The sequence below is a fragment of the Nuphar pumila genome, chromosome 16 (genome assembly GCF_984573655.1).
Source record: "Nuphar pumila chromosome 16, dmNupPumi1.hap1.1, whole genome shotgun sequence".
NCBI lineage: Eukaryota > Viridiplantae > Streptophyta > Magnoliopsida > Nymphaeales > Nymphaeaceae > Nuphar > Nuphar pumila.
In genome coordinates, this window is record NC_143264.1 from 76,632,213 (window position 1) to 76,648,777 (window position 16,565).

The 16,565-nt window shown below is 37.0% G+C and overlaps 1 protein-coding gene across 1 annotated transcript in view; it reads right to left on the minus strand.

Annotated features, from left to right (window-relative positions):
* Nucleotides 1–2,667: 2,667 nt before the first annotated feature.
* LOC149813683 (general transcription and DNA repair factor IIH subunit TFB1-3-like) overlaps nucleotides 2,668–16,565 on the minus strand; it is a 98,880-nt gene continuing 84,982 nt past the window's right edge. Inside the window, exons 20-21 of the mRNA XM_089990986.1 lie at nucleotides 3,255–3,323; nucleotides 2,668–2,876 (exon numbers count right to left, since the gene is read on the minus strand). Coding sequence (XP_089847112.1) covers nucleotides 2,811–2,876; nucleotides 3,255–3,323 — 135 coding nt within the window. The 3' untranslated portion in view covers nucleotides 2,668–2,810. The remainder of the gene's footprint in view (nucleotides 2,877–3,254; nucleotides 3,324–16,565) is intronic.

Genomic DNA, 16,565 nt, shown 5'->3' on the forward strand with positions numbered 1-16,565 from the left:
TGGCGAACCAAATGCGAATCCTCACTAAACAGACAATGTAGATCATAATATCTGCAATGTCAAATTTACCAAAGAAACAAGAAAGAAAAAGATGTGTCAAGTCATTTGTACATCCGAACAATTATAGCAAATATTTTCCCTTTAATACAATATAAAATAATTGAGATATCGTCTGAAACATTTATTAGCCTCTTACTACACTTTTTTTTTTTTAAAGGCAAGCTGGGGTTAGGCAGACCCTTACCAGTTATACAATTATACCATTGGGTTTTGAACCTTCAACGTCCCAACACAAGGTGACGTGCACTAGCTGCTCCTACTAGACAAGCAGAGCGCCCGTGGTCTTAACTACACTTTTTTCTTATCTTCCAGTATCCATCTACCAGGTGAGACCCATTAGATGCTGCTTTGGATCAGATATTACTTGCGGTTAAGGTTTAACTAGCCATGTCTCGGGAACTCAGGTCCCCGCTACTCTGTTAAATCCCAGCTCCTAGACAGGATTACACGTAAATGGTTCAGCTGGGCCATGACTCTTTATGACAAGTCTGACTGTGATCTTATCACAAATCCCGTTACATGGATTTTCTTGGCAATGTAAATCTCGCAACTCTTTATAAATCTAGGGAAATATTGGCACACAAGATTTAAAAAATCTACGAAAATGTAAAAGCATAAAGGAAAATTTTGAAAATATAATGGTGCGTTTAGTATACTCTGATCTCAAGTCCTACGGCTTTAAGGAGGATCCATGAATGGGGAAGTACTTTCGAATCTAAAATCCAAGGATCTGAGTCCCCATGTTTGCAAAAACCATGGATTTCATGTAGACCCCACACTAAATCTGATCCTTAAAATCCAAGGTAATCAAACGCACCTTAAAAGATTCTGTTAATATCACGATAAATTGCAATAATGTTTAAAACAATAACATCTTGAAAATATCGTGTTTGTGTCAAAATTCTATTGGTTCTTAAATATGGAGGTATTCTTGAAATATCACCAGCATCAACTTTAAAAACTTACAAGAAGGTAGTTGGCAAACTACAGGGCCTTGACCCTCACACAGTGGTCGGAAAGTCCATAAATGTATATGTAGTTATGTTTTAAAAAATCATTTAATTTGAAAATATCATGTTTTTAGTGTCATATTTGTTCGGAATCTATAACGATATGGAAAGCTATTGTCTATCACAGATAATAGTTTCAAAGATAATTGTTTGTGTCATAGGACAGTTGCAATCTCAGATATTATCTCTTATCAAGAAAGGTGACAATCTACAGTTTTTAAAATTATAGTTTATTTCTATCGCATCTTGATTATTTCTCATATTGGTTGTAGATAATTTTTTTTATCTGGATCATGTACCTGTATAAGCGTGTAAATTGATAGATTGAATAAATTGAAAAAGAAATTTTTCCTGTAGATGTAGGCCTTTAGCCGAACCACGTACACGTGTTATTTCTCCATTTCTCACCCTAATCTCTTAATTAATTTTTATTCAAACAGTTATTTATTTTTTAACAGTGAGCTAAAAACTGTTTATGCAAAGTTTTTTATATTGTTTAGGTTCATATTTATTTTTATATTTTTTTTTAAAAGACTGGATTTGTGACATCGCGGTCACAAGTTCACATTGAAGTGCTGCTCAGCAGACCCGCTTGTCATTAATGGAGGCATTATATATATTTTTGTTTTATGACGAGGAACCCTCACCGAAGCGAGCAAAACCCCAGGTGAGGCCCCACGACCACTCTGCCTTATAATGGAGGGATTATATGGTGGCAGAATTGTGCAGTATGATAGCATCCAATGAAATATAGACCAAGAAAGGAGTGCGAAGCACTCGAACTTTCACGCTATAACTTGAAATCAAGAACTTTCACGCTATAATTTGAAATCAAGATTGGTGGATTTTGTGCTTGTCATGTGCTGAGACTATGTAGTGTGTACTAGTAGACTTTCAGGCTTTAGTCCCTTATAATCGCTGGACTTGAAAACAGGTCAAATTCACACCCAAGAGGACAAACGCCCTGTTAAATTAAGCAAGCAAATGTGCATGTTACATATCTTAATTTTGAGAAATGTATGCATTTTAATGTCCAGGTGGGGCATCTCTTCCCCATACGAGATGGAACAAGTGCATGCTTGGGTGTTTCTAACTCACACGCTAGTTATCAGTGTAATTTTCTACTCAGATATAGAAAGAAGATGTCTTTGACTCGATCCTGTGTTTGAAAAATAGGTGATAACAGCTTTGCACTGAACTGGGCTTTTGGCCGGGCCGGTGTGTGTGTGTGTGTGTGTGTGTGTGTGTGTGTGTGTGTGTGTGTATAGGCTGGGGTTTTCCCAATGGGTTCAGGCCGAGATGGCCCATTGTGCATCCCTACCTGCAAGGTAAAACTCCGGGTTGAGGAGACAATCGCCCAGCCTTACATGCCCTAACCGTGATAAAGCAACGGCAGCCCCCGTCCACCAGTGGGATTCGATCCTGGGCCTTCAGCTTGACACAGGAACCCACTGACCACATGAGTAACCACCGTGGGGTAACTTTTGCCCATATAGTCCTCACCCTTTAAGAGCCGCTTTAATACGAACTCATAAGGGGTGCTGAGCAAGTGCAATTTAATCTCATTCATCTACCAAAAACAAATAAAATTTCTCCATTCGGCGCGCCGAGGAACAAATCTTTCTCATTAATAGTGAATAGCAAAATTCATCTTTTATATACGAGTAATGGTGCAAGATGGCATGGTACTTGCACATAAACTAAAATGTAGGCAAACCTCAACTAAAGAAATCCATTCTGTCACTGGCTTCTTTTAGCGGCCTTCTGCAACTCGGTTTCATAGTGAGCAAAGGCAGCATCTAGAGACTGTACAAGCCACATAGATTATTCAGTTTTCAGGAGAACATTTATCTCTATGCTTTCAAAAATTTTAAAAAGGAAATATGTATATATGAACAAAATTCTCATGTTTACACCTGTTTCATCTCCCTGAGCAGCAAGGGCTCTGCCGCTCTATTGATTTTAGATGATATGAATATAGATTTTAGCTTAAAAAATTGAAACATGAAAACAAGCTAAAATACTCATCAATGGAAACAAACTCGCATTTCATACAACCATTGCATAGGAGATACTGCTCGGAGATCATTTTTGAAATACAGAGGGAAAACTTATACATGAATGGTTTGTCGAACATGAGTTCAGATTCTCAGGGAAAAAATATGAAAAAGATCTGTGAAGTACCTGAAGCATTGGTTGGACCAGAAGGGAGACTTGATGCCGGAACTCTGACTGTACAGATTCTTTAGTCTCCTAGAAAATCGTACAATAACACATCAGATACAACATACAATTCAGCAGTTCTAAAGCACATAAATAAACGACAAAAAGCAAGCCTATGGCCATAGCCATTGTCTAACCTACATTTGGTAAATGGTTTCGAACAGGAAAAAGATGTTTGACTAACTTTCATTGAAATTGAAGCAATGGCTACATTTTTGCTATTAACCAGGCAATGTAGTTAGCATTCCCAAGAAAACCATAAATATGGGTCACAAGACAGGGCACAAGCCCTAGGCTCATCAGGCTGTACACCAAGGGTTGTTCTCAACAAATCCACTCACCTGTAAAGAAAGTGAAACCTTCAAAAGAGAACAAATATCCACCAAAGAAGCCAAATGGACAAGCACAAAGAGCCACTATGGGTCCACCAACAAAGGCCACTAAGGGCACACACCAAAGAGAGCTCACAATGTAAAAATTATTAATTTATTAATTCAAAAAAAGATGCAAAATACATACAAACAATGAGGGGGGAGATCCCCTATATATACACAACATGAGAGGGAGTGACAGAGCCTAGTAGCCGTTAGATAGCCTAACACCTAGATTAGCTAGCTGTGCTCTAACGGCTAGTCAACATGATTTGACCCAAATAAAAAACAGAAAAATATTATTTACAAATAAGAAATAACATATATAATATACATATATATGCGTGTATATATACATATACATACATATGTATGCATACATATACATAGACATATGATATATACATTATATATGTATAAGATATACATTTTAACACTCCCCCTCAAACTTACAATATAACGACCGAAAGTTTGTCAAGGAAGTGAAACCTCAGAGAGGTTTGGTGAAGAAGTCTCCCAATTGATACTTTGATGTAACATAAGGCAGATCAATGTTGCCTTGAAGATACTCCTCTCATACATAGTGACAATTCATTTCAATATGTTTTGTTCTTTCGTAAAACGTGTGGTTATTGTTAATGTAGATGCACTCTTGTTGTCACAACACGTTTTTTAAGGTCCTTTTATTTAATTTCTCATGTCCGTCAGTAATCTTCTAAGCCCAACCACCTCTATCGTAGACGTGGTTATTGCCTGTATTCGGCTTTAGTCGATGAAAGCGGGATCTTTTGTTGCTTTTTGCACATCCATGAGATCAAAGATTCACCTAGAAAAACACAAACCCGTGGTTGAATATTTATCATTGGGATCACATCCTCAATCATCGTCAGTATAAGCAATTAAATCTAATGTAGATAAAGAAGACATAAAAATGCCTCTAGAAATAGAATTTTTAATGTGTCTACTAAATAGTACTACTGCCCTCATGCAAATGGATGTAGAAGCATGTTGAAATTGACTAATTGTATGAATAGTGTGCGCTATGTCTGGTCTAGTGATTCATAGGTAAGACAGTGCTTCAATCAATTTACGATAAGCCGTTGGGTCTTCAAGAGGTTCTCCACCATCAATTTTTATTTTGACATTAGTAACGTTAAGAGTGTTAACTCTCTTATCATCTGTAATGTCAAACCTGAAAACAATATCATAAACAAATTTAGACTGAAGCAACAAATACCCTGTAGGAGAGTAAGCAATTTCAATTCTTAGAAAATATCTTAAAAAACCCAAATCAGTCATTTCAAAATTGTTTTTAAGAAGTGTTTTGATATTTTCAACTCTATGTTTGTCTCCCCTAATGATGATCATATCATCCACGTATAGAAGTAGAATGACAATATCTGCATTAGATTTCTTAACAAACAAAGTTGTGTCAGTCAAACAAGATCTAAAACCAATAGCAAGCATAACCTTGCTAAATTTTTTGCCGCTTGCTTCAAGTCATAAAGAGCCTTACTCAAGTGAAGTGCCTTTCCTTCAGGGATGCTCATACTTGGGCGGTGCCTCCATGTACACTTCTTCAACTAGTTCTTCGTTAATAAAAGTGCTCTTAACATCCATTTGGTATATGGGACAATTCCTAATAGAAGCAACTGCTATAAAGGTCCTACCAATGGTCATTCGGACAACATGGGCAAAAGTTTCTTCATAATCTATCTCATATTTTTGAAAATATCTTTTTGCTACTAATTTAGCTTTATACCTCTCAAGGGTCACATCAATCTTGTTTTTTACTTTATAAACTCACATATATCCTATAGGATTCTTTCCTTGTGGAAGATCTTGAAGTGTCCAAGTTTTGGCTTTTTCTAAAGCCTCTAATTTGACTCCCATGGCTTCTACCCACTCAGAATGTTCTTTAGCATGGGCATAAGACGAGGGCTCTACGTAGAAGTGGATTAACGCAATACATGCCTTGTATTTTGATAAAAAAGATTCGTAAAACAAACTTTTCTGGAGGCTTTGATACTTTAGATGATCTCCTATATTTAATCTCATTTTCACTTCTAATGTTTGAATAATTTTCAAGTGCACGTGAAGATGATTCACTAAGAAGAGGATGAAGCACCTGTCTCTTAAGGTGGACCAACTGAAGCCACATTTTTTCTCCCTTTTCCTCAACTTAAGACACAAGGGCTTGATGTGTCCCAGTTCATGGAAATAAAGACATGGTTTTTCTTTTGTTGTCATATTCATTGCCTTATCTCCCAAAGTGAGGTGGTTTGTATATGTGAACATAGGTTCCCGACCTAGATACAGCCAAGACGGATTCATCATCATTCTTGAGTATGTGTCTCTTCAACCTATTTTCTTTCATACTTGGGTCCTCAATCGTATCAACAATAGAGGAAATCTTTCCTTTATAGATAATAGCTGACTTGGTGGCTTCAAACTTGGAACGCAATCCATTTATGAATTGGTAAAAATGCTCTGCATCTATTTGATTTTGTCAAAGAGCTCAATATCCAAAGGGCAATGCCACTTTGGTTTTAGAAGAGTCAATTCTTCCCAAAGATCGGATAGAGCATTATAGTATTTTTTAGTGCTCATATTCACTTCAGTCATAGTTCTAATCTTATCATGTAAATTGAACACATATGCAATATCTTTAAGTGAATATATGTTTTAAGGTAATCTCACACATCATTGGCATGCTCAAACTTTACTAGGCTAGAATATTTCTTAATGTCTACGCTATTAATAAGCCAAGACATTATCATGTGTCCCATTCTCCATTATTTCTAGTTTTTCTCATAATCGGTTATGGCCTTGATTTTCTCATCCCCTTCGAGTGCAACATCCTTCCCATTCTCTACTTTGGTAAGGAGTTTAGAATTTGGATCTAATACATCCACTAATCCCCACAAGCCCTTGCCCCAAATATGGTGCTTCATGATTGAAGACCACATTACATAGTTAGTGTTAGAGAGAAGAGGTAAGAGATACAGAGAGGATATAGAGAATGAGCACGCCCACTGGAGCCACCACAACTACCGCACCATGAACACTTGAGGAGCCATTGTACCTGGACACTCCATTTTGCCCTTTGTACCCGTGTCGACAAGCATTGACACCCGGACATGACATTTTACCCTCAGTACAAACAAGTTTGTATTTAATTTATAAGTTATAATTATATTTTCAGTTTATAACCTTATATTTTCAATATATAATATATATTTTAGATATAGAATATATATTTAGATTATATTCAATTTATTTTGTATTTATGTGATATTTAATATTTATATATATAGTCGTGTCCCCGTACCCATATTTTTTGAAATTGTTGTGTCATACCTCCGTACCCGCACCAAGGTGACATAGTTGAGGAGTGATCCATGAGCACAAGAACAACGAGGTTGCCAACTTCAAAGATGAAGAGCATTATGGCTCTGATACCATTAAAATAAAGTGGAGCCTTCAAACAAGAACAAATGTCCACCAAAGAAGCCAAATGGACAAGCAAAAAAGTCACTATGGGCACACTCACAAAGAGAGCTCACAATGTAAAAAAATATTAATTTATTAATTCAAAAATGTATGCAAGATACGTACAAACAATGAGGGGGAGATCCCCTATATATACACAACATGAGAGGGAGTGAGAGGGTATACATTATATATGTACAAGATATACATTTTAACATCACCTTACCCCACCAGTCCACCTGTTCCCAGACAATAATGTAAATCTACACCATGGTATTTTAAATATTTGACAAACAGCGCTCATTGCTTTTACCTTAAACTAATAAATTCTTTCTTAGCATAAAAAGAGAATAGGAGGAAGTAGTATTAAGAGAGGGTTTATAGAGATTAAGATGGCCCCTCATGACCTCTGTTGGTGGGCACACCAAAACCTTTATTTATTTAATAACCCTAATTATGGTTAAAAAAGAATGTACATTTGTAATTAAACTGCATACATGCTATTCCCTTGAATCTCTCTCTTAACTTTAAACCCTTTATATTAACCTTAGCAGCATGCAATTGATTGAACTGACAAAAATACCCTCAAAAGCATTGGCATTTTTTAAAATATACAATTACTTTAGAGAGAGCTCACATCTTTTATTTTGAAGGAGAAAGACATTTCAAAAAGTAGGATGTTCTTGTAATTTTAATTTGTAAAGTGACAATGACCTATTTGACCCTAAAAATTAACTATATATTTATAATATTGCATCACTTGTGACGGTGCTTTGGTGTGTGTGTGTGTGTGTGTGTGTGTGTGTGCATGAGAGAGAGAGATAAGTAAAGTTATAGGAAGTGCCATATAGAAGTGGGAAGCATGCTCCAAAATCACAGCATGTCTCACTTGCAAAATGCAATGAGAATCATGCTTCCTTGAACCCTTTACACTTTCCTCATGCTTCCCCGAGCCTCTCTTAAATTGAGAAGCATGATTCCGAGATATGGGATCTTAAATATTGAATAATAAATCATGATTTCCCAAATAGACCTTTTTTTTAATTTTTAAAATAAAACAATAAAACATGTTTTAAAAACAAGAAAATAGTATTTTTTAGCTACAAATTTATGGTTTACATTCTTTCTCCTTATTTCCCTCTTCTTCTCTAGAAGGTATCTGTGTTAAAATATATATATATATATATATATATATATATATATATATATACATATATATATATATATATATACTAATTGATATCCCATCATACCCGATAAAGGGTATTTCTGTAATTCTGCCCAATAGGGGCATTTTAGTTTTTTTATTTTATTTTATTTTCTTCCTTTTCTTTTTCCTATTTTTATTTTTCCTCTTTTTTTCTTATTGTAAATGCATTAAATGCATAATGCATTGGGGGTCCCAACTAAGAGTCGTTGGACCCCCAACGGTCACAAATGTGACCGTTGGGGGCCCAACAACTCCTTGTTGGGCCTCCCAATGCCCACTCTCTCTCTCACTCTTTTGCTTATAAATAGAGGGGTAAACCCCTTTGTAAAGTGTGGCTTTTACAGGCTCATTTCTTGTTTTATAAGATTTTTCCTTATAGCAGGCCATTGCTGGCTTTTTGTTTGTCCATTGTGGACTTGTTCTTTGCTTTTTGCTTGTGAATGTTCATTATAGGACATTGTGTTTATTTTCGCTTATTTCATTACATGGTATCAGAGCAATGTTGTGCTCTAGTTGTCAAATCCCTTTTTCACTTGAGTTTCCTTATAAGTTAGCATATCTTTTCTTGCTTCTCCTATCTCTATTTCACCATGGAAGGTGAACAAAAGATTGACCACACCTTCAAGCTAAATGGTACCAACTACTTGGTATGGGCGTCCACTATGGAGAACAACCTCAAGGGCAAAAGCTTTGTGGTTATGTGATGGGCACCATTCCGGAACCTCAACTACAACTCACCAAAATGGAAAGAGAACAAGAGAAAGCTTTAGAAGGAGGAGAACGAATTAAAGCCATTGAAGAACACCAATTGTTGATTGAAGATTGGGAAAGTAAGCATGCAAAAATACTTGCATGGTTTATGAATAACGTGGAGTGAAAAATTTGTACAAACATTGCCAGATTTCACAAAGCTAACGAAGCATGGTTCTTCATGAAATGTATGTACACTCAAAAAGACCTCGCTAGGCAATTTTTCCTCCAAGAAAAGATTTGCACCATTAAACAAAGGGACATGAGTGTCCGCGATTACTTTAGCTCTCTTAGTCTCTTATGGGATGAGCTATCCCTCCTAGAACCCAAATGGGTAGATAGTGAGGATGTCGAACTTAGAAGGCAACAAATGGAAAAAGAACATTTTTTTTTCAATTTTTGCATGGGCTTAGACCGGAGTATGAGCAAGTTAGATCTTCTCTCTTCCGTAGATTTAAGCCTCTTCCCTTAGAAGATGTCGTTGCCAAAATATGCCAAGAAAAACCCTGTCTTGGCATGGTAAAAGAGGGAGATGAAGTCTTAGCCGTTTCTAAACCCAAAAATCATGTTAGGACTTATAAGCTTCCTCATTTTGGAAGACAAAATAACTATAATGGAAACTATAAGAAAGCCATATGTCATCATTGTCAAGAACCGGGACATATAAGGCCAAATTGTCCAAAGATAAATGAAGCTTTGAAGCCAAGAGTTGCTTCCGTTGAAGAAAACACGCCAAGGAAAGAAGATTCAACAAAATAAAGGGATTCCTTTTCTCTTGCTCAACTATCCGAGGCACTCCAATTGCTACTCAAATCTTCATCTCCATCTACATCGGGTGTTGTCATTGCCTCCTCCTCTCCTCCAGGTATGTCCTCTTGAATCCTTGACTCCGGAGCATCCTTTCATATGACACCTCATGAGAATGGGTTATCCGACTTATGTCCAAATTCAAAAACCTCTTATGTTTCAACCGTCGATGGCACGCCTTACAAATCAAAATTGCTAGAACTTTAAGTTTTTCCAAAAATCCCCTTGTGCCAAATGTGAGGGTGGTAACTCAACTAAATTTAAACCTTCTTTCTGTTTCTCAAATATGTGATCATGGATGTGAAATCTCTTTCTCAACTAAGGGTTGCTCTATACAGGATCTCCGGTCCGGGAAGCAGATTGGACAAGGCCATAGAAGGAGAGACCTCTATTACATGACCAACTTGAAACTTCCTACCAACTCTTTTTAAAACTATGTCCAAGATAAAAATATTGAAACTTGGCATCAAAGACTTGGACATCCAAGCTTCTCAAAAATATATTATTTTTCTTTTGGAAAGAAATTTTGTAACGAGAAACATTTTGTTTGCAAGAATTGTATTTTTGTAAAGATGAAATCTATTCATTTTCCACATAGAACGTTTTTGACTAAAAGACCATTTGAGTTAGTTCATTCGGATGTTTAGGGCCCTTCTCCGGTTATATCGAAAGGTGGATACTCCTATTATGTTACCTTTATTGATGACTTTACTAGATATGTATGGATTTATTTTCTTAACTTAAAATCTGATATCTTCGCCTTTTTTAAAAAAAATCATATGATGGTCAAAAATCAAATTTTAAGTAATATCTCTATTCTTAGATCTTATTCGGGTGGAGAGTATCTATCAAATGAATTTCAAAATTATTTAGAAACAAATAGAATTTGCCATAAAAAATCTTGTCCTAGAACTCCTCAATAAAATGGTTTAGCCGAAAGAAAACAGACACATTGTAGAAACCATTATGACACTTCTTATTTCTAAAGAAATTCCAAAAAACTATTGGGCCAAAGCCGTTTTAACATCAACCTACTTGATAAATAGAATGATATCTTCATCCTTAGAAAATACATCTCCATATGAAAAACTATTTTAAAGAACTCCCGATTTTAATAGATTAAGAATTTTTTGGTGCAAATGCTTTGTTCTTTCACGTAAAAGAGATAAATTATCTCCAAAAGCTATTGAGTATGTATTCTTAGGATATGGAGAAAATCAAAAAAGGATTTAAATGCTTCGACCCCAAAAGCAACAAATTGTATGTTTCTAAAGATGTAACCTTTTTAGAAAATGAAAATGGGTTTGAGAAAACTAAAGATATTGATGAAAGTGAATATGCTTTCTTGTTTGATCTTCTTCCTCAAGAAGAAGTGACTCTTCAAGAAGAGGTGATTTCTAATGATAATTTGTTGAATGACCAAGAGGACATTCCTCTCAACAATGTTGAAAACAGAAACGAAAATGATGTCATTGATAGTAGTCCAATTCAAACCTATGTTCGGCGTGGTCAATAAGTTCCCATAAACGCTTTAGAAAAATACTCCCAAGGGTCCAACATAGAAGAAACCTCTTTGAGAAGATCCGGTCGAGTCTCCAATCCTCCTAATAGGTTTGTCTCTTATGAGTCTCTAACACCAAAATATAGGTCATGCCTAATTGTGTTACACTCATTCCATGAACCATCTCATTATAATAAAGCCAAAAATATTCTCCAGTGGGTCGAAGCCATGAACTTGCAACTTAGTGCTCTTGAAAAGGCAAAAACTTGAGAAATAACCTCATTGCCCACTGGAAAGAAACCGATTGGATGTAGATGGGTCTATAAAGTCAAAACTAAGACCGATGGGTCATTAGAACGCTACAAAGCTCGACTAGTAGCAAAAGGATACGCTCAAAGATACGGTATTGACTATGAGGAAGCTTTCGCTCCCGTAGCTAGGATGACCAGTGTTAGGACTCTTTTGTTGTTGCTTCTGTTAAAAAATGACCTATCTATCAATTAGATGTTAAGAATGCATTCTTAAATAGAGAAAAAAAATGAAGAGGTTTACACAGAGTTACCAGTCGAGGAAGCGGGAGCGGGAAGCGAGGCACTTTCAAAAATTTAGGAAGCGGGGAAGCGTGGGACCACTTAGAAGAAAATTCCGAACCGTCTCGGAAACGACCTAGGAAGCGAACTGGAAGCGAGGGGAAGCGAAAAAAATGAAAAAATGAGGAAGCGAGGGGGAAGCGTGGGGAAGCGCGCTTCCCATTTATGGGAAGCGCATTTCCCATAAAAGGGGGACGCGCTTCCCATAAATGGGAAGCGTGCTTCCCAAAAAAGGGGGACGCTTCCCCTCACGCTTCGGAAGCGCGACGTTTCGCGCTTCCGAAGCGCGCTTCCCCTTTTGCCTAGGCGCTTCCGGTAACTCTGGGTTTACATGAACCCTCCGCCAGGAGCGTGTATTGGTAATGATAAAATTTAACTTAACAAAGCCTTATATTGATTAAAACAAGCTCCAAAGGCTTGGCATGATAAATTTAGTAACGTAATGACAAGTTTGAATTGTCGCTCTTGCTATACTGACACTGCTTTGTTTGTGAAAAGTGCAGGGTCTTCAGTAGTTATTCTCTTGCTTTATGTTGATAATATAATCATCACTGGAAGTGATCAGCAGGGAATTAATGATATTAAGAAAGTTCTGAAAAAAAAATAACATGTTTGATCTTGGTTTCTTAAGATATTTTTTAAGTATTGAAGTAGCGTACTCACCACAGGGGTACATTCTCTCTCAGATGAAACTTGCAGCTGACATTTGTTTAAAGTCTGACATCACAGATGACAAGAAGACGAAAACCCCTGAAGTTATCAATGCAAAGTTGATATTGGAAGATGGAACTCTTCTTGAAGATCTCACTCCCTACCGCCAACTTGTTGGGTCTCTGACATACTTATCCATCACTCGCTAGACATAGCTCATGCAGTTCACTCTGTCAGCCAGTTTCAACATGCACCTACAACCATGCATATGAGTGCAATCTTAAGAATCATTAGATACATTAAAAATACTATAACTAAGGGAGTTTTTCTTTCCTCTTCTTCATCACTTGACTTAATTGCTTATACTGATGCTGATTGGGGAGGAAATCTCAATGATATTCTCAACTATTGGTTTTTGTGTATTCTTAGGTGACTATGATTTCCTGGAGATGCAAGCAACACAAAGTTTCATTGTCCTCAACGGAAGCTGAATATCGTGCAATGACCACTATAACCATATAGCTTGTGTGACTTAGAGGTCTCTTAAGTGATATGGGCATAATCATCTCTACACCTTCCAAGATGTGTTGTGACCATGGTTGCCAGTTGAGGAAGCGAGGCACTTTCAAAATTTTAGGAAGCGAGAAGCGTGGGACCACTTAGGAGCGAGTCGGGAATCGTCTCGGAAGCGACCTAAGAAGCGAACCAAAAGCGACCTAGGAAGAGAGGGGGAAGCGAAAAAAAAAAAATACAAAAAATTGAAAAAATTTGGGGAAGCGTGTTTCCCATAAAAGGGAAGTGTGCTTCCCATTTAAAAGTGTCGGTTCCCCGCACGCTTCGGAAGCGCGTCGTTTCGCGCTTCCGAAGCGCACTTCGGGGAAGCGCGCTTACCCTTTTACCTAGGCGCTTCTGGTAACTCTGGTTGTGGCAATAAAAGCACAATTTATATCGCAAGCAACCACACCTTCCATGAGCGTACTAAACACATTGAGATGGATTGTCAGTATGTTCGTGATGAATATCTAAGAGGGACCATAGCATTGTCGTATGTTACGTCCGAGTACCAGTTGGCGGATTTCTTCACCAAAGCTCTTGTTGCTCCTAGTTTTATGTTTCTTCTCAACAAGCTTTCGGTCATGTCCCCGTAAAGCTTGAGGGAGGGTGTTAAAATATATGTATACATATATATATATATATATACATATATATATATACTAATTGATATCCCATCATACCCGATAAAGGGTATTTCTGTAATTCTGCCCAATAGGGGCATTTTAGTCTTTTTCTTTTATTTTCTTCCTTTTCTTTTTCCTCTTTTTTTCTTATTGTAAATGCATAATGCATTGGGGGTCCCAACTAAGAGTCGTTGGACCCCCAACGGTCACAAATGTGACCGTTGGGGGCCCAATGACTCCTTCTTGGGCCTCCCAATGCACACACTCTCTCTCACTCTTTTCCCACTCTCTCTCTCTCTTTTGCTTATAAATAGAGGGGTAAACCCCTTTGTAAAGTGTGGCTTTTACAAACCCATTTCTTGCTTTATAAGATTTTTCCTTTAAGCAAGCCATTGTTGGCTTTGTGTTTTCTTTGCTTTTTGCTTGTGAATGTCCATTATAGGACATTGGGTTTAATTCCGCTTATTTCATTACAATCCGATAATTTCTGGACTCATTCTTTCATGTGAAACTCTACCAATTTCATGAATGCCAATGTTTCAGTTAGTATGAAAGTATTTTACTATTGATGACACATTCATAAAGGAAAACAATAGAACATGTTTTAAAAACAAGAAATTTTAGCTACAAATTTATGGTTTACATTTTTTCTCCTTATTTCCCTCTTCTCTAGAAGGTATTCGATCATGATTCATTCTTTCATGTAAAACTCTATCAACTTCATGAATGCCAATGTTTCAGTTAGTATGATGACTAATTCTATTACTATTGATGATTCATTCATAAAGGGAAAATAAAGGAACACAACATTAAATGGTTCTTTTGACATTTAAAGCAAAAGTTAATGTTATACAATACTATAGTAATACAAACATTTTAGTTTTAAGCTTTAACTATCAACAATGTAATTTTTTTTATTTTATATGTCAACTCCGCTTGTGCATAACTGTTTAGTTATACATTGTCGGTCCCAAGCCCGGATAAAGGAGGAGGGTTGCGGTAGGCCTGTGACAGCCAACATAAAAACTTGGTCATACCCTATGAATATGAACCAATATGAGAATTTCGTTGGGGCGTTCCCTACTGAGCGACGCGCTGTACTCTATAGGCCCGAAGGCAGTGATAAATGGGCAAGGGTTGCTAGGTCGTCACTCGGAAGCGACGCGTCACACCGGCGACCGGGTGTGGTGTCAAATAGGCAAGGATTCCCTCACTTTGTTGGACGGGTGGGGGTAAAGAAGTTAGTCCAAGACCATAAAATTAGGTTAGCCACTTGGAACATAGGGTCTTTAACTGGTAAGTTGGTAGAGTTAGTAGATGTTATGTGTAAGAGAAAGATTGATATTTTATGTCTACAAGAGACCAAATGGGTAGGTGAGAAAGGAAAAGTGATAGAACCTTGGGGATATAAGATTTGGTATACATGAATAAATAGAAATAGGAATGGAGTAGGGATTGTTATGAGTCGCGAGTTTATAGATAATGTAGTTGAGGTCCGTAGGAAGGGTGATAGGATTTTACTTATTAAATTAGTATTAGGTACGAATATTATTAATATTATTAGTGTTTATGCACCTCAAGTAGGTTTAGCTGATTCCATTAAGCGTCAATTTTGGGAAGATTTAGATGGAGTAGTACAAGGGATATCTTATGGAGAAAGGCTTTTCATCGGCGGTGACCTTAATGGGCATGTAGGCATTAGTAGGGATAGATTTGAGAGTATCCATGGAGGCTATGGTATAGGAGAAAGAAACGAAAGTGGAGAAAGGATTTTAGATTTTGGTTTGTCCTATGATATGATCTTAGCAAACACTTTGTTTAGGAAGAGGGAGTCTCACCTAGTAACATTTAAAAGTGAGGTTAATACGAGTCAGATAGATTTTTTCCTACTTAGAAAGAGAGATAGGGGTTGTTGCATCGATTGTAAGGTTATACCGGGAGAAAGTGTAGCTACACAACATAGAGTATTAATTTTAGATCTTAGAATTAGACAATGTCGCAAAAGGGATAGACATAGGATAGATCCTAGAAATAAATGGTGGGCACTGAAAGGAGCTAAACAAAGAATGTTTGTAGAGCAGGTAGTTAAGGAAGCTGATTGGTGTCTCGAAGAGGATTCAGAATCAATGTGGAATAAGATAGCGGGTGGCATGAGAAAGGTGGCTAAGGAAGTATTGGGTGAGTCTAAAGGCAGTGCACCGCTAAGTAAGGATACATCGTGGTGGAACGCGGATGTCAAATTAGCTATTAAGGTTAAAAGAGAGTGTTATAGAAATCTAAGTAAGAGTCGTGATAATGAGAATTTGGAGAAGTATATGATAGCAAAGAAGGAAGCTAAAAAAGTAGTTCGAAACGTGAGGGATAAGGTATATAAAGAGGTTTATGACAAGTTGGATACCAAAGAGGGCGAGAAGGATATTTATAGGCTTGCAAAGATGAGAGACAGGAAATCGAGGGATCTGGGTATGGTTAGATGCATCAAAGATGAAACGCAAAGGGTTTTAGTCAAAGATGAGGAGATTAAGGAGAGATGGAAAGATTATTTTGATAAGCTATTTAATGAAAGTCATGCTCAGGATCTTGGAGACTTCTCTATTCCTTTTCATGAGATGAATCGTGACTTCATGCGCAAGATTTAAAAGAAAGAAATTGCAGAGGCTTTGAAGAAAATGAAATCAAGAAGGGCAGTTGGCCCAGATGGTATACCTATCGAGGCTTGGAA